Source organism: Amblyomma mixtum, chromosome 5 (genome assembly GCF_055824585.1).
Source record: "Amblyomma mixtum isolate Tamu chromosome 5, ASM5582458v1, whole genome shotgun sequence".
In the NCBI taxonomy this organism is placed as follows: Eukaryota; Metazoa; Arthropoda; class Arachnida; order Ixodida; family Ixodidae; genus Amblyomma; species Amblyomma mixtum.
Window position 1 is genome coordinate 16,322,471 of NC_143016.1, and position 27,325 is coordinate 16,349,795.

The window sequence follows — 27,325 nt, forward strand, 5'->3', positions numbered from 1 at the left end:
TGTGTGTGGAAAAGCGAAAAAGCGCTGTCGGCTTCTTCAAAGGCATGTGGCCATCGCGAGCAAACAAGCTCGTGGGTCTGTTGAGTTGCAGAGAAACGCTCTGATTGGTTGTAAGAAGCCCATCTCTCATTGGTCATTAAGTTGGTCCCCAGAATGCTGGGGAAACTTATTTGAGGAGGCGTTTTGGCGCCAAAAGGGGAGGACTTGGGCAGGGACTCTTGGTGGAGAGTCGGAATCGCGAGACGGACAGGGTCTAGCTTTGCGCTGGCCACGTTCCGAAGGACGAGGAGCCGCTACGTGTAGCGCGAGTTCAGTCGGCCAGGCAGGACAGGGTTTCGTAGGGGCGAGCTCTGGCCTGGCGCTCCCGATCGTCCTGAATGCTAGCGACCACCCTGGTCGATGTGTATATGTGTAAATAGTTGTAAATAAACCCAGCTTGTACATTTCCGCTAAGAAGTTCGTCTACGTCTCATCTCCCTCCTGCAACGTGTCGCGCCCAAACGGACCCCCATCTCCACCACCACAAAAGAGGAAGACCTGAACCCGAGTCTAACTCTATCCTTGTTGTTTTTATATTTTTATCAGTGCTTAAGAATGAAAGGATGAACCTCCCCGTAAGCGCCTGCTTGCAGACGCTCGAGCGCCCGATCGCCGCCGTATATGCGCGGCAGTAACTATGTGGTATGCGCTCGCGCCGTACACGTACGGCAGCGACCGTCAAAGGGTCAGTCGAATTCTTCTAAAACTAAAACGCTTCTTTAATGGATTTGGGCGGGCGGTTGTTGTCAGGAGAGATCAAGGGCGCAGGGTGCATTTAACTGTCAATCGTACCGATATGAATGTTTCAGCTATCTCTGTTGTCAGATTATTTTTTTTTTCCTTCTGACCTGGAGGCCATTCATCATTTCGGTCGATAGGCGTCTGTAGATTCTGCGCTTCGTACGCATTTTGTTGCGCGTCACTAGCCTTGGTTACATGAAGATGACTTCAGACATTTTTTTGAGGGAAAGAGCAGGTTTTGAGAAGGAAAGGCCTGACTCGTTCTATACTCTCTTCCTCGGCGTTTTTGCGCTTTCTCTTAAAAAGTGGATTGGAGTCGACTTCAGTCGCATTCATGTAAACGTGACAGCGCCGAAACAGTTCGCTTCGGCGCAGGTTTCGGATCGTCCCGCCGGAACTGCGCGAGCCCCCCCCCCCCCCCCCGCTGCGTTGTGCGGCCGGCTTCAAAACAGCTCGCGTCACCCGTCCCGCTTCCCTGTTTGCGGAGAAAGGATGGAGCGCATGCAAACAGTGCGCGGGGCCGGCGATAAGCGAGGCGCGAAGGTCAGCCGATTCTTTGCTCTGCTCGGCATCCCTGTGACTAGCGCGTGAAAACAACGTAGACGGTCACTTTCCCTGTCGTTCTGCAAAGCTGCCGCCGTCGCCCGGGGTGCGATAAGCTTTGAAGGGCGCCCAGTCTGTGTATCTCTGCGTATGTGTGTGTGCACGAGTGCGCGCTTGGACACTACCCCGTCTGCGCTGCAAGCCTTATCTCTCACTGCTTCTCTCAGTCTGTGTGCGGGGGGATCGTGGAAAACGGACCGGAAAGAGGGCTTGACCCCTCCGGGGCTCAGAATGGTGTTTGGCTCTGTCTGTCGCGAGCAGCGGCGCGGACACCACCGTGGTGCCGCCTGGTCCCGCCTTGTTTCTTCCGTTTCCCGTTGTTAGCGTTCTTTCTCGCCCGAATGAAACGCTGTTTGTCCCGACCGACGTGTCGGCGCATATAGATAAGGCCGAGGCGCCAGCGTGCGTAAACAGAATCGGTGTGCGACGCGAGCTCGTGCTGGGTAGCGCGCAGTTTGTGTATGCGGCGCGTGTAATAGCGCGGACTTTTTCCTTTTTTTTTTTCCCGGCGGCCCGGGAGGCACGGAAAGGTCGCGTCTTGTACCGTGGGCGATTTCTTGCCCGCATGACACCGTATACCGTCAGTCACCAACTGCGCATGCGCAGATCGCCAGGTGTAGGTCACGTGCTCAGCTGCTAACTACCGGGTGAGCATCCGCTTGGTGCCCGGTGTGCGTGGCCATTAGGAAGCTTTAGCCTATAGTGTTTACCGGTACCGGAGTACCGGGAGCCCGCGCGCAGCCAATGCGCATGCGCAAATCGCCTTGATGACGCCGGATGGCGCCAGGCAACTGCGCTGAAGCATCGGGACCAATCAGCACGTGCTCACCGGCGGTGAGCGGGCTCCCGGTACTCCGTTAACGATAACACGGTACACGGTATGCTAGAGGTGCCTGTTAACTGCGCATGCGCGGTTAGTGGATGCCATTACTATACCGCATCTGCATTCCGCGCGTGGGCGCTTTTCACCTGGATGGGTTGTTGTTGTAGCGCACATAACATTGAATAGTATATGCTTAAGCCTGTGTGTGTTTGCTGTGTGTATGTTGTAGAGCTCTAGGTGTTTTCGGCATCAAAGCTTTCCTGTGCTAAAATTCTTGTTGGCAGCCGTTAACACACAGCGTGAAGGCGTACGATGTGTCTGCAATTCTTGAGAAAAAAACAGCGCTTGCAGACAAAGGACCAGAACAAGAAGGACACACAACTGCGCTGACTAACAACAAAAAATTTAAGGGGGCACTTTGACTGTCTAAAGTGGGTAGAGGCGGAAGCGTTTTCCGCACCACCTTCGCTGTTTCTGTGGCACTGGTGGCGTCACATATATTTGACTACTAATTACTAAGTGATGGCAAATCACTAATTAATTCTTAATTACTGATTAATGCCTGAATACTAATTAAATGCTAATTAATGACGCTTAAGCTTCGCCTTTAGGAGTGGAACGCGACAGCGCGTTGTAGCGCTGCCAGGGAGTCCACGGAACGCCACCACCCGTTTCGGCGGATGCCTTGCCCTTTGAACGCAACGCTTTTTGAGGAAAGGAAATGGCGCAGTAATTCTCTGTCATCTCGGTGGACACCTGAACCGTACCGTAGAGGAAGGGAGGTGGGAGTGAAAGAAGATAGATAAAGAGGAGCCGTAATGAAGAAAATGAAAATTGTATTTGAGGAAAGGAAATTACGCAGTAACTGTCTCACATATCTCGGTGGACACCCGTGAAAATTCAGGGGGGCACTTTTTTGACCTAAAGTGTGGTCATTGATTTGTGGTTAAGATGTCTTGCAAAGCTGCCAAGGAGTCCACAGAACGCCATCGCCCATTCGGTTCTACGCCTCGCTCGTCGGTAAATTGGTTTTTGAGGAAAGGAAATGTATCTGTCTCTCATTTGTCGGCGGACACCTAAACCTCGCCGGAGGGGAATGGAGCAGGATGAGAGTGAGTGAAGACACCGTATTCACTAGACGCGCCTTTGTTCATTCCAAACCATCGAGCTGGCATGGCGGAGTGGATAGCGTGCTTGTCTCTCACGCCGAAGACCGGGGTTCGATTCCTGAGCTCGACCAATTTCTTAATCGCTTTTATTTATTTATATGGCCTGACTAGTAAAGCTAATTAGGCTAATTGGGTAATTAAGCAGTTAACTAAGCTCAGTCCCACTTACTTGGAGCATCACTATACGATCCCTTCAATTGGTTGTATGGTTACTAGCCAAAGTGCAATTGGTCCCGTTTGAAATTCGCGCACTGTGACGTCACGACCGTTTCCACCAATTGAAAAGCGTGACATTTTCTGTCGACAACTGCTGCTTACAACGATGAGACATTAAAGGCTTCCGCCTTAAAAAGTTGTTAGTCAGCGCAGTTGTGTGTCCTTCTTGTTCTGGTCCTTTGTCTGCAAGCGCTGTTTTTTTCTCAAGATGTACCCCAACCAACTCGCCCAGCGACACACCTTGGTCTGCAATTCATGTGTTAAAGATGTATTGACTGCGGTATTCGTGTAGCTCGTTTCTTGAAAGCCTTCCATCACTCTCGGACTCTGTAACAGATCGTTCGGCTTGCGCTTAGATGTTCGTATTAGCATGAACGAGTGCGCAATCATGGCTCAGTACGAAAATCAGGCATTGACATCAGCCTTGGAATGTCCAGGCATTGAGCGTGTCGGCTAAAAGTTCTTAACTTCCTGCATTTCGATGCTGCTAGATCCTTAGCATCGTGGAAGTGGAAAAGAAACTAATGGTTTATAATAATTAATTTTACAAAAAAAATGACAATTATGTTAATTTGTGAACGTCTATAAGATAGCTAGAACTGGGCCCACTGCTCAGCAACACACTGTAAATGAGTAGCAGTGTTCATTATTGATTCATGTTTTGATGTAGCAGTACGGCTATGTTTATTGATTTAGCTTGTCAGGTTAACTTCTGCATTGAGTGATCTTTCGGCACGACTTACTTCTGCATCTTTAGCACCTAGCTGCTACTTGCACTTTTCTTTCATGAACGTGTTAGGAAATGCGTTTTGAGCCATTCTGGGAGGATTTGTCAATCTTTTGTGAACACAAATTAAACTAATGCCATTTCTGCGTGTTGCATACAGAGCAGTGCAACGTTAAGAGAAAATCAGGCAGGTAGGGAGGGGGCGGGTTGAACGAAAGGATTAAGGTACTACGCAGTGTTTCTTGACTCAGGAACAGCGCGCCCGTCCTCTGGTAGGCATCGTGTGTACCTGCGTGTGCGGAGTGTCGCCTTGTCGGTCCGGTTCTGGCCGGGGTGCAGTTTTCGTACCAACCATGTTCCGGGTCGAGTTCGCGCTTGGAGTCTGTATCAGCGCATTTGGCGCTACCTACAAATGTTGGCATATGCTTGGAGCAAGCTGGATCAGAAACCGGGGTAGTTACTGCCGACGCTTTGTTGGCCGAATACGTGCGTGATGCGTGTCGGGGACGGGTATGGTTTGGCCGTGTGTGGGTGGGCCTTTAGACGTGGCTGGCTGGTACTGCGAAGGGCGCTGCCCCGGCTAGCAGCATGGTATGGATGTTCCTTGTGACAAAACACGGCGCACGGACGGAAAGACTAGACAAAGACGCGCGTCATTTTCTTGCGTGTAGAGGAAGGGAGTTATTAATGAATAGGACGCAGCGTTCGAAAATCTGGTAGGCTTTTGGCCGTAGGGCGATGCGCCTACTGGAGGGGTCTTTTATGGGACGATCATCGGACCGGGCTCGCTTCGCCTCGCCGGGTCCCATGTGTCCCGGCTGCGGTGGTCCAGTTTCGCGTAGAGGGAAGTGTGTGTGTGTGTGGGGGGGGGGTCTCTGCGGCATCCCCTCGCGCAATCGGTAAGGTAGACGGATGTGCTTTCCCTCCGGGCCAGAATCGCTTGAGCCAGCATGGCCACTATAGATGCCGACTTCCGTGACGCCGGAAGCCGCGTCGAAAGCGTTCTCGTGTCCTACTTGGGCCTGAGGATCATTAATTTTAAGACGTTGGGTTACCACTGCTTATTGATATCTCTATATAACGTGGGAACGACCATATTGAGTGCGCAGTGACGTTTCCTAGGACTTTTTGTTGTTGTTGTTGCTGCCATTTTCCGGATCTTCACAGTAGTCGTGCTTTGTACAGTAGCCAAGAAGTCGGTTTGCATGGGAAGCGAGTCGGTTAGGACTGTGCACTGTCCGGGCGCCGTTTGGCTGTACCTGCGAATGTACTGCGCGAATATAGCTTTCACCCGCTACGTGTACGCGCGAACTTATTGCTCTCTCGGGTCTGGACAAACGTAATCAGGGCTGTGCTGTCCATTATCGCTTTCTTCCCCCCCCCCCCCCCTCCCCCCCTTTTTTTTTTGCTCTCAGGGCCGCCCTTGACACGAAGCGACACTAGTCAGTGTCGCTTGCATTGTCGGCAATATGTTCGAAACGAGGACAAATGACCCATTTTATATTGAAAGGGAGGCACAGTGTACAGTTTGATGATTTTCCTTTTCTTTTTTTTCTCACCTTCATTTCGTAGCCGGTCGCTCCGTGATGTTGGCTTCCGCTACGAACGGTTTGCCGTACTTGCCCGGCTTGTCTCTCTTCGATCGAGTTTTATTTTTAGATAGGGGAAGTGTCCCCCTCGTTTGGAAAGAGATTCAGTGCCGCCATTTACGCCGCCAGACGTCGCGACCTCCGCACCGAAGGTCAAAATGACGTCAGCTGCCTGCTCCACCTCTTTATTTCATGACAGGGAATTGGAAGCCGACGTTGTGACCGTCGTGCGTGCCATTTTGGGCGCCGGGTGACTGTCGATATGGTGTGGCCCGTTGGGCCAACTGGCGGTGCGGACTGGGCGCTTTGCTTTTTTTTTTTTTATTGCCCAGTCTAACGTGTGTTGATATGATGTTGACGTCAGCGCAGCTTTAGATTTTGCCGTCCGCGTAGGAATTGGGGCGGGTTGGCCGGCTTAATCGGCTACTTTTTTGACGTAGACCGCAATCGTTTGAAGAGTTCCTTAGGGCCAATTTGAAAGTTTTAAATATTCGACCGTCTCGTTCAAGCATCTTCAAGCGTGAAACAGCTAGCTGTTTTACTTTTCGCCGCGAATAACTCCGCAAATAAAAGTTTCTTTGTTTTTGTTTACTCATCTTCGTTTTCTGTTCAATGCATTCAACGTCTCTACCTGTGCTTTAATACTCTGAGCTGCTTCGCATATGTTCGGAGAACCTGGTCTCGTTGAACTGGCTGCATAGCCTATGTGTATCGCCCGACTTAAGAAACTGGCTTCGTTCGGCCGGGCAGCTTTCGATGCGAAAATCGAAGAAAGGTGGTAGAGTTCGCTTGTGCCAAACGTTTAACCCAGTCTGGCCAAATTTTGACCCTTTACATAGGTCACATTGCACTGTTTACGCACGCGCCAGTCTCTTCCTTCATAATCCGTGCTTCGTGGTATATTCAGATAGGCATCGATTAAAACTCGACAACAAAGCGGCAAATGCCCCTCAAAGGAGAGGCCCTCCACCTACTGGCGTCAACTCAGGGTCGTTGCTTCGCGGTCAATCGTCTTGCACCTGCCATCGCACGTGGCTAGCGGGTCGCCATTTGTTGGAGGACCTCCTGTGCAGTGGGGTCGTGCGGGGACCCTGGGGCGTGCCCCGAATTCCTTTGTAAATAAAGTTTTCTCTCTCTCTCTCTCTCTCTCTCCTCTGAGGATTGTTCCTTTCCTCTCGAGGGGCTTCCTTTCCTGTCTTCCTGCCTGTGTTGGGACCTTGTTTACCCTGTAGACGACAATCGACTCTTCACTTTCTGACGACGGTCTTCTGCGATGGGACGTTTGCGACAGGGGAATGGGGAGTGGAGGGGGAGGGGCACATCTGCGCACGAACCCCGTCTTGTGAGGAGGTGCGCCGACTGGCTGGAGAACCTCTCGTGGTGCCGGTCCAGGTGCGAATGTTCGGGGTGGGATGGGAAAGGGAGAAACCCGGGAGGATTCCTGCGCCGATTCCCTTCGGAGTCGTGTCACACCCCACCCTCTTGGCGACCAGAGTGGCGCTCAGAACAGAACGTGGCAAAGCTCCCGAAAACGGTGCTTCATTGTGCGTGCTGAGATGTGCGCAGCCAGACTGCGGACGATTGGAAACCCGTTGCAGAAAAGAGAGAGAGAGAGAGAGGAACGCTGTCCACGAAACCGAGGGAAATTATAGTAGCCACGTAAAGCTTCACGTAGGGAGTTTGCTGCGTGGGAACAGACTGCTGTATATGCACTTCCCGTCTGTCGCGTGTAAGATCTCGCAACGGGTGCAGTCCGCGCAGTGTTTTTTCACGGGGCGAGCTCGTGTGCTAGGGCTCTCTTGGTCCCGATGATTGTCCACTAAGTGGTGTGTGTCTGACGCGTGCCGGTGTGTTTGCAGGCGCAAGGAGGAGGCGGCGGCGGAGGAGCCGAAGGCCATCGTGCGGCGACAGGGGTTGGCCTGGCGGCCGGCCCCGTTCATGTAGCAGCGGGCCCATGGGTGGTGTCCGGCTCGGGGCGCTGCTGGTGGTGGCGGCGCCGCCGCTCCTGCTGCTACTGCTGCTGCCACTGGGCCCCGCACCGGCGTGGGGCCGCTCCGTCGACTACGAGTGGCCGCCGCACCCGAAGCGTGAGTAGTCAACTCCCTGGGCTGTTGAAGGGCAGCGCCCGCTGCAGTCTGGCGTTCGAGAACTCGGCTAGAGAGCAGCGCGTGGACACAAAACGTGTCGCCTCTTCTCGGGTCACCAACTAGGCCCTCTACAGACTGCTGTCTGGAGTCGGTCTGCTTTCGCCGAAGAGGATTGTAGACTCGCGGCATGCGAACAGGATGTGCGCTGATTCGACGGAGGCGGCGTCGGAGGTCTATTGAGGGAGAAAGTGCGCTCTTGGGGCGCACTTTGGGGCGCTTGACATCGGTTCGCGTCTTTTCAAGTCGGATCAGTGCACCCACTGCCTGTCCCACACTCTAAAGAGGCGCTCTTAAAGCCCCACAAGTTCATTGCAGGGCTTTAAGCACCCTGCTTGTGTCACGCCGCGTGTGGTTCCCCTGGCCCTGTCGGTGTTTACGGAAGAAGACATTTAGACAATCTTGTTGCTCCTTGCTGTGTCTCGATTGGTCCGGAGGGAGGCTCGCCATCGCAGGGTTGACGACGAGGAATAGCGAGATGAACAGCTGTCGCCTGCGGCGCGTGCTCGGGCCCGGGTGGGGGTTCCCGAAAGGGTCATTCACCCTTCCCCAGCCGTGGGACGGCGGCGAGGCCGGAACTTTTCATTGTCTGAGCTGCGGTTGCTGGACGAGCCTCCTTGCCCGTGCTGCCCGGGCGGCCGAAGAGGGTGTGCGCGGCGTTGGCTCCGCGCCTGCTACTTTACACGTGCACGAGGCCCCGAGTCCGCTTGACAGCCGGTGGAGCTCTGATCTCCTACGAAAACATGCGCAGGCTTTCGTGTTTGAATGCCGGTGCGGCCCCTGCTGAATGTCTTTTGAAAGTTCGTCAGTGTTTCTATGTGGAAGGGGAGCTGACAGCTGTTGGGCTGGTTGGCTGACGGTGCTACTCTTTTGACTCTCCACGCCTCCTGTGAAGAGTGGTCCGCTAGGGAGTTCTTCTCCACAGCAGGGAGACCTGTTACGGCCTCCCGAGAGAAACAGACGCGCCTCTTGTTCTGTAGAACTGCGGAGCTGCCCAGTTGACCGTTGTTCGTTCTCCATGGGAACCGAACAGGACGAGCTTTTTGAGCAAAATGCGTGAGACGGGGCCTACCTTTCGCAACCATGTCTGATCGAGGAAGGTCATGTCCGTCTCAGCAATTCAGCACTGACTCCGATCGCATTTGCGGAGTTTTTTTTTTTTCGCTCGCCTTTCTAGGCCCTCTCGCGGAACGGAAGCAACCAGCTGTGGAACCATCACGTCGTTTGTTCAGTCTTCAATTTTTTTTTTTAACTTTTCGCAAGGACCATGTTTAGCATTCCGTCTGCTGTATGACGGTGGCAATAGAGACCTTTTGCAAAGCGGAGGAGTACTGGCGTAGACTCGTTGCAAGTGAGGCCACATGCGCTATGACGCAGAACAGAACTTGGCTTCCGCACTGCAGACCGGAGCAGGTGGCGATAACCGGATCAGAAAAACACGTTGGTTTTTCCCGCGCTTCTGGTGTCAGACGTGGCGGCCGTTATGACGTCGGTGCAAGCCACGCTGTTCTGCATACGCGATGGCCAAGTGTCGCACCTGCCATTGGGCATGCCCGGCTAGCGTCCACTATGCTTAAGGAGCCTGTGATGATGGTTTGAAGACGAGTAAACTGGATTGGGCGCCATTTTTTTCTTTTTGGTATGCGAAGAAGTTCTATTAAAAGCGTCGTGCGAATAAGGCTGCCACCCATCCCCTCATCCAAATGCTGGTCCCTCTCCAAGAGTTTTTTTCATAAATCCTCGTACGGCTGCGCACGCACAGGACAGTGTCGCAACGCAGCGAGGGTCGGACTGTAAGCTGTAAGGCTTGCGAATGTTTTGTTGCGGTTCGATAGGGAGGGCCGAGAAAGAGCGGTTAAGAAGCGTGGGGCGCAGGCGCGAGCTCTCTCCCGAGGTCCGCGCCGGGCGCGAGCGGCGACGTCGGGCTTTTCTCTGCGGCCAAGAATGGCCCCGCAGCCCCACCGCCGGGGTCGGCGACCCGAATTTCGCTTTCCCCCCTCTTGCAGCGTTTCGGCATCTTTTCCTCATTTTTTCCTCTGGAAATGGCATCGTCTCGCGCCCACGCGAGCTCTCACCCCCACAGTGGTTGGCGCCTTCCGGCGCGCGACGAATTCTTTTTCCGTTCTCTCCCCCCGGCACGTAGCAAACGCCTGCGTTGGGTGCTGCATTCTGCCGATGGCGAGGAGGAAAAGGGGGGGGGGGGACAAGCTTGAATCGGCCGGCACCTCCTTCGAGCGCGCCCGCTTCATTCTTTCCGGGCTTCTGCCGTTTCCCCGCGTTTCATTTTTTTCTTGTCGGCAGAAAGCTCGCCTTCGCGTAGTACCGGTCAGAAAAGTTGCGCCGTGCTGTACGGCCGTGCAGACCGGGTAGGTGTCCGTTTAATGGTGGCATTGTCCTATCGTCACTGCGGCCGCCGGCACCGCGCGCTGCAGCTTGGCAAGAAATGTGAAGCCACGGGTGCGGTCACAGCCTCATTGCTGAACTTAGAAAAGCTTAAGAGAAAAGGGGGGGGGGGGGGGGGGTTACGCTAGAACACTTGTATAGTTATAGAAGGGTAAAAAGAAAAAAAAAAATGTCTCGAACGCATCCCGTTGCTACTTTTGCGGTGTTGAGACTCGCTTGTGTTCGAAGCGCCGTCGGGTCTCCTCCCACCCCCGTACGAGCACGATAATTTCAATTTTCACTCCTTCGGGCTAGGTAGCATGTCATTTTGAGCCGTGAAAAAAAAAAAAAAAGCCTCCATTTTCTAGAAACGTCCAACAAAATTCCTTTAGAAAGGCAAATAACCTGGACTTGCCGCTGAAACGTTCTGCGTGCGTCAGGTTCACCAGTTTTCCACGACATCAGTTCATCTTCAATGAACGCTAAGAGCGGCCTTTTTGAAACGGGCTATTGGTGCTTGCCACCAGGCTCGGTATTTTATTACAGCGGACGCGTTTCGGTGGTTCACTTGTGGCGTCTAGCTTCGGCGTAGCACACCACGGGAACGTGGCGTGACCGGAGCGAGCGCGATCCACGCAGGTGGTGGTGGAGTTCTGCGAGGCGCCAATCGCGCCTACGTAATTGACAGGTGCGCTCATGCACCTGTCTACGACACGAGGTGCGCATGCGCGATTACAGGCTAGGCACACTCTTTTCACCGAGCGGAGCGCGGGCGAGGGCTGTGGTGGAGGACCGCGTGAAAAAGGCCGACTCCGAATCACACTTTCTTTCCCCCATGTTGCTCCGTGCCGCCCGGCGTTTATAGCTTTGGCACACACCCTCGCGTTTCCCTCGTGAAACAAGGTAGCTGCTTGTTCTCTCTTTGATTGGCTTGCGAAGTATCGTTTCCCGATTAGCCCTCGCGTGTTGGCACTGCAGCGCTCCGGCGTCGTTAAACGTCCCCGTTTCGAGCTCCTCGATGAATCACGCCTGATGCGCGGCTTATATTTAGAGCGGGCCGGGCTGAGTGTGCCGCGCGCTTGCAGTGCTCGGCAGTCGTCCTGCATGATTCAGAGCGCGGACGTCGAGGAGCGACCAGCGTACGAAGCGGGAGCTCGAGGCATCGCCGAAGGTGTCGGTCGCGTTTTCTCTCTTCGGCGAAAAATGCTCTCCTGAGATCATCCACTGGTAAGAAAGAAAAGCGGAAGGGAGCGCCGCTTTCGAAACGCGGAGCTTTCGCGCTGCTCTCTGGCGCTCCGTGGACGTGCGAGCCAACAGAGGCGCATTTCGATTTCGCCGTGATGCGAATGTTCCGTACCGAGCACGCCCCCGTGCAACTTTAGGTACTCATGAAGGAGCTAGACACCGCAGGGGACACGGGACAGAAAAAGAAGACGACACAGGGCGGTACTTGCAACTAAAATTTTATTTGAAACTTCATGGCTTTTTAAAGACAGATGCACGTGTGATCTTACAATCAGGTAAAAAGGATGAATGAAAAACAACAGATAACAGGACCTAACTGACAACAACTCGCAACTGGATGAATGCGTTAGTTCGCCTTCGGTTTCCATCCTCCAAAAAGAACTAGGTTTCCTTGATAGGTAACAGGTTGGGTTGCTTCCTTTTGACGTTCTTTTCCTTCTTTTGTCTTGTGGTTTTCATGCTTCCACATGCGGTCGACGGTTTTTAACTTCTGATATCTGTAGATTGTGACTCGCATGATGAGCATCACATAACGTTTTAATACTTCTTATTTCTGTAGTTTGTGACTCGCATTTCTTTCATGTGCATTGTTGTCAGTTAGGTCCTGTTATCTGTTGTTTTTCATTCATCCTTTTTACCTGATTGTAAGATCACACGTGCCTCTGTCTTTAAAAAGCCATGAAGTTTCAAATAAAATTTTAGTTGCAAGTACCGCCCTGTGTCGTCTTCTTTCTCTGTCCCGTGTCCGCTGCGGTGTCTAGCTCCTTCATGTCTCACCAACTGGCCTACACATCTACCCTCCTAAGTTAGGTACTCAAGTGCGTTTGCATCAAGTAAACTTTCCCGCAGCGCCAGCCGGTGGGCCCTGGCAAAAATTCCTTTAGGCTGTCAGAATAAAATTTTTGCGAGGGAATGGTCGTTCGCGTCGCAGATTAATAGATAGCTGTTCGCGTGCTTTAAATAACCATTAGGCGCGTTGCTGAGAGACCTGTCTGTTTATCGCAGTTCTGACAAGACGGGAACTGTTCGTGAAACTGCTTCTGCTTTTCGAGGGTCGAGCGTCACCCGTCTTGATCTTGACGGTCTTCCATTTGGTTGACGTACGCTTTGCGCGCTAAGCCAGCGGCTGCCGACGCTCCAACTGAGCGCTTGCTTATTGCTGTTTGCAGTGGAACCAAGAGGGCAACGGAGCCTGCGCTTGGCTTCCTTACGTAGCAGTAGGGCTCGCGGTACCTCATTAGAGAGTTTTAGCATAGCGTATGCCGCTACATGGCAGGTGTTCCGACAGGTGGCCGACACCTGGTCCGTGGTCTGTCCGTGCCCATGGGCGGCTTGAGGTATTTGTTAAGCGTTAATGGTATAACTTTATTGTAAGACCTTCTATTGCACTGGCGTCACAAGTGCACCGAAGACTCGCGCTCCGATACAGTGATACGTTGACGCAGCAATAAACGACAAGAGGAGCTCGTCCAGGCTGCCTACAGATTCGAGCAAAACATGTTGATTTGTGTGGCAGGCGCGAGCCTGCTGCCACGCTATACGAGTCTCAATCTCGCGTAATCGACCCCTTACATTCTCATTTCGTATTCAGTAACAGCTGTGGTGGCCTTTCTGGATCGGAGCAATTGTCGCTGTAAATTGATCTGCCATTGTAATCCGCACAGCGAGGGCAGTCGCTGTCGCGTAATGCTTTCTTTTCTGTCTCGCCCGCGCGCAGGTTTGCATATGCATTTGGAGCGCCCTTGAATCGCGGGCTGCTGTAAGTGCGAATCGAGCGATTTTATACCTTGAGTTTCACTTCGCTGCCGCTGCGGAAGCCGGTAGTTGTGGTTTTTGTCGGATGCTGCATGTTAGCAATGCTTGGAAAAAGGAGGATTTATGAAGGAAGGAAAGAGCTCGATAACGCAGAAATAACGATAACGCAGAAATGTAAGGCAAAACGCGCCTTAAGCCTGTTTCACATGACAGCGAAAATGCTAGCGAATCCTGTCGCCGCGGCGGAAAAACCTGTTTTGAGTCGTCGCTGCGACGAGCGGCGAGGTTTCAACAAGTTGGAAATTTTCGCTGCGACGCGTCGCTCAATCGCTCAGTCGCTTGCATGTGAACCGACCTTTACATTTTGTTTTGTTTCCCAACCAAAGTCTGTTTATTTGGAAGTAAGTATACGCCCCTTATGAAGGGAGGGAAGTTTAATTCCATAGTTTGATATGGGTGATGATTACCTGGCCTGCTACTCTGTTCTGGGGAAGGGGAAAATAAGAAAGAGGGCTACGATGGGTGGTTATCTCTAATGAAGCTTGACATTTCATTTGAAGGAGTAATGTTTGTTGCCTTTTCTCTTATTTAATTGTGGAAATATAGCGTACTATCTAAGATGTGAAACTTTCGTGTTTCATCTCACATTCCTTCGAAACTGAGTGCGCTAGGAAAGACGCCTCTGCAGGCAGTACCCTATGTTACGACAATCCATAATGTGGCTAGATGGACTGCTTGTCTCAAGGTTCCCTCATGCTTCACAGCCGGATTGAACCGGTGAGGGAAGCGGGGTGACTGCAGTGCGTTATGGCCGCCGCCGCACAAGCTCTCTGCGCATGGGCAGTGAGCGTGTGCCGAGGTCAGTCTATTTTCGCGTTTGATTCGTTGGGGCAGTCTCGCGCCTCGTATATGGTCACTGAATGTCGTGCGTTGTCCACGCAGTGTGGACTCTGATGTGCCTACGCTGACGCGTTAGTTGTTCGCGATTCAATTAAGGCGCGAGCGCTGGTGCTGTTTTCTCCCTTTCTTTTTTCGGCGCCTAGCGTGCGTGTCTCAGTGCACACACAGGGCGGCGCGGCGCTCTGTCCGAGAATAGAGCCGAGCGCGCAAAAAGGTCGAACGCGGTCCCCAGGGAGAGCGGAAAAGGCCGCGCAGTAGTTTGCCTTCGACGGCGCCGCCTCGCCGGCAGCCCCAAATGCCAAGAGACCACCCGGTCTGTTCCGAGGGCCAGAGGCCACGCCACTCGGCGCGCGCTGATTGTCTTTCGACGCGTGCGAGCGCGCCACACACACGCTATATAGATCTGCGCACGGGCACATTACTGACGCCGCGCCATGTCGCGCGTCGATACGGGGCCGTGTCTTTGTCGCTTTCGTTCAGATGTGTATACGTGTAAGGAGAGGCTGGCGCCTGACGGCAAAAAGCGGCTGCGCTCCTTTTTGTAGAGCGGAAGAAACTGCTTTAGAGCTGACAACGTTGTACACAGCACAGCGACGACATGCAGTGCGCAGTACGATTGACAACAGTGGACTAATAACAGTCGGAGTTGGAAAAAAAAAAATCGCAGGACCGTTACGAGCGTGTAACGCGAATGTTTGAGCATCAGCTGTGGATGTGGCAGCAAATAGGTTTTGATACTTGTCATATTTTTGTTTTTCTCGCAAAGTCAGAAAGCCGCAGGGATGAATCCGCATTCGCTGAGGGCTGCAATGCTACTCTGAAGTGATCTTCTTTCGACGGATTGCGACGGAGTGGTGCCTCGCAGCAGCGGATCGTGGTGGCGGATCGCGCTGTGCTAAATCTCCCTATTAGGGACATTTAGAATATAGGGTCGCCCTATTCTAAAGGTCTCTAATATCTGGACACGCTGGCGCGCGATATGTCAGCTGCGGTGGCTCGACACGGGGTCTTAAATTGTGGTAATTTCAGGCCGACACTTCGGTTGCTGCGGGAATTTGTTGGCGCAAGAGAGCGTCGCGTCGGTCGACCTGGGTGAACGTGCTTTCGCGCGGCATTCATAAGAAGAGGGGCGTGATTTCAGAGGATGGCGCCGTGACCTTGTGGCTGGCCAACAGCGCGTGGCGAGCACGAAGCCCCGCAGTGCCGCGCTCGTTTCATGCTTCACGGAGTCACGAAGAGGGACTTCGGACCAATTTTTACCGCCTTCGGTGGCAAATTTCGCAGTCATCGAAATACGGCCGCCGCATTTTGAACCGACGACCTGGAGCTTAGAATATATGCGCCCGTGCCACTGTGACGGGTATTTCAGGAGGCACATTACAGGAAGCATTGGCGGTTCTCCTGTTCGTCGGTGTGCCATCTGAATTGGCGTAAGCTTGTATGCTCGATCCCGCTGTCTCTACCAGTGGACTTGGAAGCCGCGCGTACGAGGCTATGGTTTACAAACATGCGTGATTGGCTTGCGAGCGCGTGAGAATAGCGCGATTCTGGCGCCGTCGCCTCGCCTTCGGAGCTTCCCTCTCCGGTTAATAAACATAGCAGCTCAATGAGTCCATGCGAGCAGTGTTTGTAATGAAAGGTCTGTGAAGTATTCTTGCAGAAAGACGTCTGAAGGAAAGTAAATACAGGTCCTTGAAAAAAAAAAAAATCGGAAGCAGCGGAAACCTGCACGTGCCGATTCTCCCAGATAAATGGGCGATGCCTGCGCTACCGCTCTACGCGCTCACGTGCAACAGGCGTGCTCTCAGCACCTGGTCGGAACATAGTCCGCGCGAGGAAGGGTGATTACGATAATTGCCGCGTGGCACAGAATCGGCATTTATTCTTACGTACGGGCGTGTCGCTCTCTCTGAGCGCGTCTCTGGGCGGGCAGCAGCAGCCGCTCCCGTCGAGAGAGGGGCTCGTGGAGACGGCCTTCCGAGCCGCCGCCGCCGGGGGACGCGTGTTTGTCCGCTGACGAAGAAACAGGGCCGGCCGGCGGCGGCGCGTAGCGTGGCGGCCGTGTCCAGTCAAACAAGGCCGGCGTGGCGGGAGTCGCACGCACGCGCGAGAGGGGGCGACACTCCTCCCCCCCCCCCCTTCTGCCGCCGACGTGCGCGCTCGCGTGCGTGCGTGCGCCAGGAATGCGACCGCGCAGGATTTGCTTCGAGGGCGTCCTGTCTTTCCTTGCCGTTTGTGCGCGGTTGGCGCGGATCCCAGAGGCCGTGCGACGAGTAGGCGCGCAGCGATCGGGAGGACTCGGCGGCGGTGCCTTCCCTCCCCCACCCGAAGCCTGCGCCGGAAGCGCCGGCTGATCGTCGCTATGGATGGACAATGTCGGCATTATTGTGTGTGGAGCGGGCCTCCGAGATACGCGAGCGCTCGGCCACCCGACTTGCCGGACACGCGCGAACGGTAGGGAGAAGTTCGCCGCGGATGCGGTGGTGGCGCCGCTGGACAGAGGCTGAGGGCGCATTGGTGGGAGCCAAGGGCGTCCGCAGAATTTTTTGCAGGGGGGGGGGGCCCCATTGGTGCCCCGGGGGGGAGGGGGGGGGGGGTATGTTCGTAGCAAAAAGGCGCTATTTGCGGAGTAAATTTATTGATTTATATATAAATAAAAATTAAACAAAATGCACACATGAAAGAAAAATTACAAACAGCAAATTAAAGCGCGGCTAGGAGAGGTACATTGGAGTTTATCAACGAAGAAACAACTAAAATTAATAAAAAATGCAAAAAGATGCTATATTACTTCGTGGAGAAGAGTGCTCAGTCTTGCTGCATACGGGTTCTCGACTCACCCGGTTTGATGACCAGCACACAGCACAATATGTTCACAAACACGCAACTACAGTCACTCAGTCAGTCTTCCTTGAACAGCAACTGTATGCGCCTCGGATTTTTCTGGGCGAATTGCGTAATTACACGTGTGATAAATTCACTTCTGTGCTTCATTACACGCTCTCGGTGCACACTCATCATACACATTGATTGGAAAAACTGTTGAACGCGTACGTTGAAAACAAAAGATGACTATATATACAACGAAAACTTATTTACAAGATGAATGCACGCTCGCAGCTTCATACACCTCGCTCCATCTTGCTTGCGCATCCGCACAGTCGAGCAACCGCACACACACTGCTCGCCGCTCGTCGTTTTCTCGTCCGCTGTCTTGGTTGTTCTCAGCTTCGCTGACAACCGGCCACTAAAAACACCCAAGCACAAACACAGAGGCGCGCACACGTGCAAGGGCTTACTTGCCGCAGTATCCCTGAATGCGCACTTTGGGGGTGAAAGGAACGCCGCGCAACTTCCGAGGGGAAGGGACACTCGCCACTCCGGTCGGAAAATTTGTTTTTGTGTTTTTATGGGGTTCAGAGCCCCAAAACGACTCAGGCTATCAGGGACCGAGTAGTACAGAGTTCCGGATAATGTCGACCACCTGGGTCTCTTTACCATGCACTGACATCGCACAGTACATGGGCGCTGTTGTGATTTGAGGCCCAGCCAGAGTTGACAGGCGAGCCAGGCAGGCGCCATCGGGCTGCGTTGACCAAAGGCGCTGGTTTTCGCAGAAGACGCAAAGAACGCTGGTGTGGGGGCGCCTCGGGAGACTGCGTCGCCGTGAACAAAAGCAGCTAATCCCCTTTGCCGGAGATTCTGAAAGCGGCGCTTCTACCGAACTGCGCTACCCGTGGATCGGAGGAGACAGCGAGCGGCGGCGGCGCCAACTCATCGCCCGCTTGCCCCTGAGCAGCCCGACAAAGCGGGGGTGGACACGGCTGATTTGTCCTTCCCTCCTTAAGAATTCATCGGTGACCGGCGTAACGATAGGCGAAAACAAGATGCCCCGTGCACTGTCTGCCTCCTATCTCTCTTAGAGATCAAAGAAACAGACACCCATCTCAAGGCGGCTCGAAACACATGCTCGCCGGTGCCGCTGTATGTCTGGAACAGGTCGCCCTTCAGTAGAGCTAACGATGGCGTGGTTTGAAAACGGCGTAACGACGCACGCCCGGACGCGGCATTTCGCAGATGTGACCATTCGGGGCTGCTTTTACCCTTTTGACTGAGCGCACCACCGCCCCTGGCGGGCGGCCATCACTCATGGTTCGAGTGAGTGATTTTCCAGGGGGGTGCAGCCGCCCCCCCTTGCCCCCCCCTCCGGACGCCCATGGTGGGAGCCCCAACCAAGAGGCCCGTGCACTGTGCGATGTCAGTGCACGTTAAAGAACCCCAGGTAGTCGAAATTTCCGGAGCCCTTCACTACGGCGTCCCTCATAGCCTGAGTCGCTTTGGGACGTTAAACCCCCATGAACCCCTAAACCCAAGCTTCGCACGCGCGTCTGAAAGGCTGTCGGCGTGTGGTTATATTCTTTCTTTCTTTCTTTCTTTCTTTCTTTCTTTCTTTCTTTCTTTCTTTCTTTCTTTCTTTCTTTCTTTCTTTCTTTCTTTCTTTCTTTCTTTCTTTCTTTCTTTCTTTCTTTCTTTCTTTCTTTCTTTCTTTCTTTCTTTAATATATGCCATTTTATACAATGATACTTAACTATAGGAACGTAGGAAAGCCTTAAATTCTGATGGGTTCATATTTCGGATATCAGTGACTATTTCATTGGAGGAATTTAATAACCTCTCTCGAGCCGCCGCGGTGACTCAGTGGCTATGGCGCCCGGCTGCAGACCCGAAAGACCCGGGTTCAATCCCGGCCGCGGCGGTCGAATTTCGATGAAGCGAAATTCTAGAGGCCCGTGTATTGTGCGATGTCAGTGCACGTTAAAGAACCCCAGGTTCTTTAACGTGCACTGTTCTTTAACCCCGCAAAATTTCCGGGGTGCCTCTCTCAGCCTGAGTTGCTTTGTGACGTTAAACCCCCATTAACCAATAGCATTTGTTCGCTGTAATTTGTACTACGTTTTATAAAGTTCCACATTTCTGCGCGGCGTGTGCGTAGGCGGGTACATTGTGATGTAGATTCGCGATTACCACTAACGTAAAAATATGCTTATTTGTGCTGAAGTAAAACGCCCGTTCAAATCTATATATATAAAGGTCATGAATTTTTCTTATGTGTACACCTCGAAGAGAGGGTCAGTGTGTCCAGTGTAGAATGCATTGGGAATAATACATAGTGCCATTTCCTGCATGACTAATATGTTATTAGGATTTGTACCCCGTATTTAATGACCGTAGGTAAGCTGGAGGCAAACAAAGCGTTGTATTAGTATTTTAACAGAAATAAGGAACATGTGTCTATTGCTACTTAACATCCAACTATTTTGCTGAGCTTCTTGTGAGTCCGTGCGGTCTCCCTATTATTGTAAGCTGCTGGAGGAGGATTACACCAATAATTTTGATTGTGCTCACGACCTCAGTATGCGTGGACTCGAGCATTACGCGCAGCTTGCTGCTCTGGGATTCCTAGCGCCCGCGCAGTCGCTCCACGACCCGACGTTGCTGCTGCTTCGGGACACGCGCGTGGATTCGCGGCGGAATGCCGCTGCTCGCATCTCCTCTGGCGGTCCGGAATGCGCGGCTCTTTCCTTTCGCGGCCGTGGCGCTTCAAGAATGTGGGCGCCTGATTGCGTCCGCTTCCTCGTGGGCCCGATTGGTTTACGTTCGCCGAACCCACGACTGTGGCGCCTGACTAAACCTGATTCCGAGGCGGCGATCGGCGGCTCCTGATACGCGGCGAGCCCCGCCGTCTGTTCCCCTCGCTCAACCAACCAGTCTTCTCTTGGTACGCAGCCTCGGATCTGTTTATGAAACGTTAGCGGCGGTGTACGGGACGCCGAGGTGTATAGGTGCCTGCACGGAACGTTCCACCTCCCTCTGAATGCTCGGCATTGGGTGGCCCCCTCCGCGGAGGAGCTCGGGAGTTCTAGCGTTTGGAAAATTACTCCGGCATTCGTTCTCGCACGCTGAACTCGCCCAGGAGGCCCGCTGGAGACATTCGTTTTAGAGCAGTTTTCGACGTACCAACGCTGCTCCCGCAGAGCACGGCGGTTCTCGTAGAGTCTGAGCGAACGGCCCTAGTGGCGGGAAAACTTTACGTGTCGTGATAAAGGTAGGAAGCGATTTTGGTATGTAAACGAAGTTAATCCGGGGTAACTGCGACGCGGTAACTACACTGCTCGCGCGCGGCTTCGAGAGGTGAAACGTTGGAAAGAGCCGAAGAAACGGAAAGGAACACAACTCGAGAGAGCAAAACGGCATTTACCCCTCGAAGGAGGCCCCCCTCCAACCAATGGCGACGTCGCGTGACATCCCAGCGGGTTGAGCGCGATTAAGCACGGATTAAGGGATTAACCGCGACGTCGTGGGAATCGGCTGGCGCCACTGGCCGCAAGGCCTCGTGTATGAGGGGCATTTGGCGCTTCGTTCTTGAGTTGTATCCGACCAGAGTGCAGTGAGGTTTTTCACGCTTTTGCGAGGCCGAGTAAAGTATCACGAGAAAGGTGGCCATCCAAATGCATGCGATTTCGCGACCTCTCAGCGGGGCGCGTTGCAGTGACATCACTGCACGCTGACCAATCATCGGGGCGCGGTTTTTCGTTGACGTGGCTTGTCTCTCTTTCCACTCTTCCTCTCATCCTCTACCTATTCTCCTCTCTATCTGCACGCCGGCAGTGGTGGTGGTGACAGCTCGCCAGTCAAGGTAGTTTGATCGTAATAATGTAGGTCGGAAAAATGATTATGGTCGCGATATGAAAAGCCTTTGACAGTCTTTTAAAACTATGGCACAAATGTCGTCATCTGTACGCTCTCTCGGCGAAGAAAGCCGGCAATGTATGCGTCCCCGATACTGGCAAGTCACGAAGAGGCCTCTGTTAAAGTAGCTAACCAGACTTTCTTTTTCGTTCCATCGTCACTCGTGGAGCGATGTGGGTGTCTTTCTAGCGTCCATTGCTTGGAACGCGCTTCACGTGACAAAGCACAACACAGGCTCACACATTATTTTGGGGCTCCGGATTAATGTACGGTTCTTTAACGCGTACTAGCTCAATCCCAACCGGCGGCGTTTTTGCATTTCGCCTCAGCCGAAATGCGACGGGAATCGAACCCGCAGTCTCGTCGTTACCCGGCCTTTTCCGATCGCCATTGCCGATGAGCCATCGCGGCAGGTATGCATATGTGTGTGTGTGTCAGCCCCGGGAAGCGCGTTGACGATAGCCACTTGTGCCGGGCGATCGTCCATTTGCGGGTTACGTGGCTCTCTTCTGGCGCGGCTGTCGGAAAACGCGGCAAACGGGTCGAGGCGCATTCATAGAGCGCGCGTCCATTTCTCGTAGTAAGTTCTCTTTCCCATTCAAGAGCACACCGCCCTCGGCGGCCCATTCGAGCGAATCCGCAGCGCCCCAACGGTGCACTACGATAACCGTCCTCTCCCCCTCTTTCCTTACGTGTCCCTCCTCCTCCTCCTCGATCCCGTGCGACTGTCGGCCCGGTGAGGTCACCGTCGCTAGGAATGCGCGATGCCGGATGGAATTCGACAAGTGCGGCAATTTCCGGAACGGGCCCTGTGAAAGCGCGGTTCGGTTGCGGGCGGCCACCGCGGCGGCTGCTGCCGCTTTCCGCTTTGGCCCTGGGCGGCGTTGGTCTTGCCTCCTGAATTGTTTCCGGGAGGTGTAGCGTTGCATGCAGCGGCCATGTTGCCTTTCGCAGTAGTGGCTTCTGTTATCGATTTTACGGGTCGCTGTACGATGAGTCTTCCCACGAGCTGTGATTAGTGTATTGCAATGAAGCCATTGGCAAAATAACCGTGTTCCTGGCGGCTTGAACGCCACGGGAGTCTCCTCTCTTGGTCTTTCGCGATGGATTCGATCAAATCTACTTCCGTCATGTTCTGCTTTTGCCGCTTCCACTTCAGTCTATAGGTGTGATTAGTACGTGTGAAAAATCGTGCCTTTCGGGATGCACCGAAACCCTGAATTTTAGGCGACTGCGAGGCTCCAGTCAAACGGAGTTGTCTACTCTGGTGACGTCACTTCTCTCCAGCCAGTGGGAATTATCGGGTCTTGTGACGTCACTCCCCCTCCCTCCCGAAGAGGCTTTTAATGCCGTCGCATTAAAACAAAATGCTGCTAACGGATTCGGCGAATGCGTGACGTTTCGTGCCATACAGTGTCCGGGGCTTTTCATCGGAGAGCGGGCCGATTCGCACGTTTGCAGGCATGATTTATGAGAGGAGTAGGGATGCGAAGTTATTTTGCAGTTTTGTTTTCCTGGTTTCTCTCCTACGTAACTGGCCCTGTGATCACGGCTCGAAACGTAGTTTCCTCTAGCGCAGTCTATTTTGTGGGCACGCATCACGCTCAGTTTCGGCTCCGACTTTGAGCACCAAGTACGCACGCGCGATGTCAATGGCGATGGCTCATTGTTTTTGGCGTTCGGCAGCTGATACCAAGGTCACGGGTTCGATCCCGGCCGCAGCAGCCGTATTTCGATGGAGGCGAAACGCAAGAGGTGCCCGTGTGCTGTGCGACGTCAGCGCTCGCTGAAGATCCGCAGATGGTCTAAATTTATCGGGAGCCCTGCACTACGGGGTACCTCGCAGCCCATGTGTCGCTTCAGGACTTCTTTTTTTTTTTGTAGAATTCTTCGGGCGTCCTGATAAGAAGCGAGGCTGGCGCTCACGTGGGCTGAGACTTCCGACGTACCAGCTGCGCCCCGGCGTTCATTGATGAGCATGCAGGATCTCAGCGACTGACGTCACCGCTCCTTACTTTGAACGAATGGTAGGCCGGCGCGCGTCACACTCTCAGTCGGTTGCGTCGCTTAGGTGTTCATGAAGTGGGATACCGCACTTCTGAGGTGTTACCGCGCGTAGACTTAAAATTTGTATTATGTCCCATGTTCGCTACGTATACGCTTTGGGGAGACTATATCTGTACGCGGAAAAAATGGCACCTCGCAAGTGTCGTCGTCGTGGCCGATTGACGTGCGAATCGGGAATGCCGGGGTGACGGCGGCGATATTGGCGCCCGAAAAAAAGAAAATACAGAGTGAGTCGGCTTGGCCTTGTGCCGACGCATTGATCTTCGTGCTGTCGGTGGAAGCAGCGGTTGCCCTGAATGATCGCTCTCTGGGGTGATCCTTTTGTTCAGAACTTGTCAATCTGCGATGTGCTATACAGCGCCGAATTTCCATCCGTTCCCGTTTGGGAACGCATAAGACAAGTTGGAATTTTCGCGACTGTACCGTTCGTTTTTTGCATGTTCGTCGGCTACGTTCTAAACAGAAGGGAGTAAAAAGGCAGTAAGATGTCTTCCAGCACACTCCATTTTATCAATGGAAGTGCACTGCTAGGGCACGGCTCACTCCCTTCTTGTTCCTATGCTGGCGTACGAGCGTTGGTGATCAGTACAGCGAAGCAGGCGGCGGTTCTGAATGGTGTGTGTAGTACGTGTGCTTCTCTTCATTCGCTGCGGATTGATTTGTTGTCGAAAATTGTGTTTAGATGCAGAGGCGCATTATGGGATTTGCACAGCTCCTGGATTGCGATAGAGGCCAGCCTGGTCTTTGTTAAAGGGCCACTGACCAGGGTCCGGACATTTTTGAAAAACAAGCCCACTGCATAGATGAGGCATCGAAGATAACCTCTGCAAAATACTAGAGCCATGCGCGCCCCGAAAAGCTGCGAAAATTCAAATCAAAGCCCGTTCGTTCTTTCCTTCCTTCAAAAACGGGCCCGGCCCACTACTCTGCACCCCGCTGACGTCAAGGGGGGCTACTTTCGCTAAAGGCACTCCATTGGTGCATCGTTCTGACTGACGGGAGAAGGTTGGGCGTAGCCTTGGCGTCGCGTCGTCTGCACAACGCTTTCCGCAGCGCCTTCTGTTCTGGCTCATGCCTACAAACCCGCATGAAGGAACAAAAAAAAAAAAAACTGCGGAGGGAGCGTGCGGCGACAGCCTTGAACCCTAGCCATAAAAAGTAAAAAAACAGTAAAACTGAGGGAGTTGGCTCGCCCCCCCCCCCCCCCCCGCCGTGATCCCGTCACGAGACGCTCTGCGTGCGCGCTCCCTTCTCAGTTTCTTTTCTTCTATGCGAGCCCCCCAAAACAAGGTTTTAATTAGTAGTGCAGCAGAGCCTTTCCCTCGCTCGCCCACTTTACCGCTCCGCACACATACCGCTTATCTTTCGTGCATCTTGCGTACGCCTTGACTCCAATGAATGACATATGCTTTGGAGCGGAGAAAAGACACAAACACACAGAACACAAACACGCATGGAGAAAAGCAAACGGGCGGTTGCCGGGTCCGCGCTTCGCCGTGTGTTTCGAACACAACCGACTTCCGCCCCTCCGCTCGTGAAACGGTGGGGAGGCCTAAAAGAAAATGAAAAGGTGGCTCGTTAACTGGGAATGACAAACAGATGTATGAAAGGATGCGCTCGCTAACAAGTCTAGGTGGTCGAGCCGATCGCGCCTCTCGATCGTTCAGTGTGCGGAGAAAATGCAAAAACCAAGAAAAGAATTCTATTGAAGGCGGGGCCATGACGTCGCCCTGTGACGCACTCCACAGACACCACGCCTCCGGCTTACACCGGAGAAGGAAGGGGTGATTTTGCCTTGCCGAGCCTACTCGACGAGGAGCGGGAGAGAAAAATTTCGAGGAGGGAGTGGAAGGAGAGGAGGCTCGCTGAAAGAGAGGTAGAGAGTGTCTGCTGAGCTGGGGTGGTCCGTGGCCCTTTAAAGAACCCCAGGTGGTCGAAATTTCCGGAGCCCTTCACTACGGCGTCTCTCATAGCCTCAGTCGCTTTGGGACGTTAAACCCCATAAACCAAACCATAAACCAACCAAACCGTAATATACGTAGCGAGAGCGGAGGCGAGCACAACGACGAGGCAAGCGGTGTGACGTCACACCAAACGGCGGCCGCGGCGAGGCGCGCGGTGTGACGTCATGCCAGATGGCGCGGTTGCTAGGCGACGGCTCAAGTTCAGTCTCCGTGCCTATTCGGAGCACCGCCACAGCGAAATTGCAAGTTCGTGGCCGATGTAGTTTCGCTACAAAACATTTGTTCGTTCGTCCTTCGTGCGTCGTGCCGAATGATCTGACCAACTCGCGCGCAATTCTCTGCATCGTCGGAACATTTCGTTACGATATACGTGCGGTGGCGACCTTTCGCCGCTTGATGTTCGCCCGAACACGGCTGCGGAGTTGGTCGCGGAAGTGCCGCGTATTCCGCGCGGAATGTGTTACCCTTGTTTCAGCCCAGCTTCCGGACTGGCTTTTTGCGAGCGGCGACCCCGCGCCACTTGTTTCGCGGAACGCGCATATGCAAAACGAAAATGCGGTGTTGGCGACCGCGCCGTTTGTTTACAAAGCGTCTGTCAGGAGGTAACAAAGCACTCCTGAAGCTCAGCCCGTCGTGCAGCGCAGGCGCGCCCGCTTGTTTACGAAACATCTGTGGTGTGTGTACGGCAACCTGTTAGGGACGGCGAAGCACGTGGGTGACATAGGACGAAATTTGGCACGATGGGATATGTGATATTTGAGTCCCTGTTGTTTTATGGCGTCATTGTTTTGCCGCGCTCGTTGTTGTTGTTGTTAGTGGATATTTATTAATAATAATAATAAAAATGGAAGGAACAGATGTTGCTAGCCGCGCAGCATCTGCCATCGAAACCTGAAGCCCCTGAGCTGCGGCTATAGCGGGAATAAAAGGACAGTGAGAGAGAAAGAAAGGGGGAGCGATAGAAGAAAGGATAGGGGTAGGGCGGAAGTATGCACTATGTGTACAAATACAGGATATTGAAATAGAAATATGTGTGGTGACCGTGCTTCAAATCTTTTCTTCTTTTTTTTTAAATTTGAGGAAAGCTGCGTTCTCTCTGAGCCGGTTGGTGCTGACAGTTTTAACGATGAATCATCGGGGTCGTCGTTTTGTGTGCGCGGCAAACGGTTTGAGCTCGGTGGTGTAAAAGAGAGAGTGGAAGGCGTCGCAGTTCGCTTGGCTTGCAACCTACTGAGCCTGTGCGCTTCGGTTTTCAAAGGTTCTCGCGGTTATTTGTGTGCGTCGGTATCCGCGTCGGTATCCGCGTCGTGAGCGCGAAGCGGAAGTTGAAATTTTCGAGAGAAATCCTCCCCCACGAGGCATTGTATAGCTTCCCACCTAGTACGCTTGCTAACACTTAGAGTTGGACTTTATTCTATAGAGCGCCGGTTGTTTTCCTGACAGATGTGTACCGATACCGGAAGTAATGCAAAAGTTAGCATAACTTCTTTATTACATGACATACATCGTTCACATTCTGTGTATTTGTAGAGTTACGAGTCTTCTACTCTAATAACCGCTCGTTTTTTGTTTTTGTTTTAGGTAACGTATGGATCTTTTCCACTGCATGTAGCTAATAGATTCGGAGGAGTAGTAAATGGGCTGTCATGTGGTTTGTGACGAAGCAAGGATTCAGACTGTCCCTTATCCATAGAAGGCAACCGAATGTGCTTAGATGAATTAAAAGCTCTGAACAGGGGATGTCAGGTTGAAGAATGCAACGGGAAAACAGCAGCTGTGACTGCGAGTAGACGAACTGATCCTGGCCCAAATGCGCTGGCTTGATCGAGGCTTGAGTAGTACCGTTATATATTTAGAAAGAGTTGCTCTACAAGCTTGCATAATTTCAACGGCGTATGTCTGTTAACAAGAAAACCTATACCAACTTTTCATTACTTTCGGTACAACCGTCGTATAAGCAGTGCTGCGCGGTCTGACCTAAGGCGTCTGTAGTGTAGAGGGGCGCTGCCGCCTCAGGTGTGGAGAATGTAGCCTCGAAGTGCTTCCGTACGCCTGGAGACATTGTTGACAGCCTAGTCGTGAGCGCACCTGCGCGTTTCGCTGGATAAGTTTAGGCTTAAATCATCCGAGCGTTTCACGGACTCATCTGTGCTCATTGCCTTGTAACATGTATCAATCGACCGATGAAGCATCGGCGCCTTTAAAACAAAG

General features: G+C 53.1%; 1 protein-coding gene across 6 annotated transcripts in view; it reads left to right on the forward strand.

The window, feature by feature from the left end:
- The window catches only part of InR (Insulin-like receptor), a 194,571-nt gene that overhangs the window by 71,634 nt on the left and 95,612 nt on the right, over window positions 1-27,325 (forward strand). For 4 of the 6 annotated variants that reach the window (XM_089543464.1, XM_089543462.1, XM_089543466.1 and 1 more), the window contains one exon: window positions 7,767-7,994. The exons of the other annotated variants lie outside the window; for them this stretch is intronic. In XM_089543464.1, the coding sequence (XP_089399590.1) occupies window positions 7,862-7,994 (133 nt within the window). In that variant the 5' untranslated portion in view covers window positions 7,767-7,861. The remainder of the gene's footprint in view (window positions 1-7,766; window positions 7,995-27,325) is intronic. 6 annotated transcript variants of the gene reach the window in all.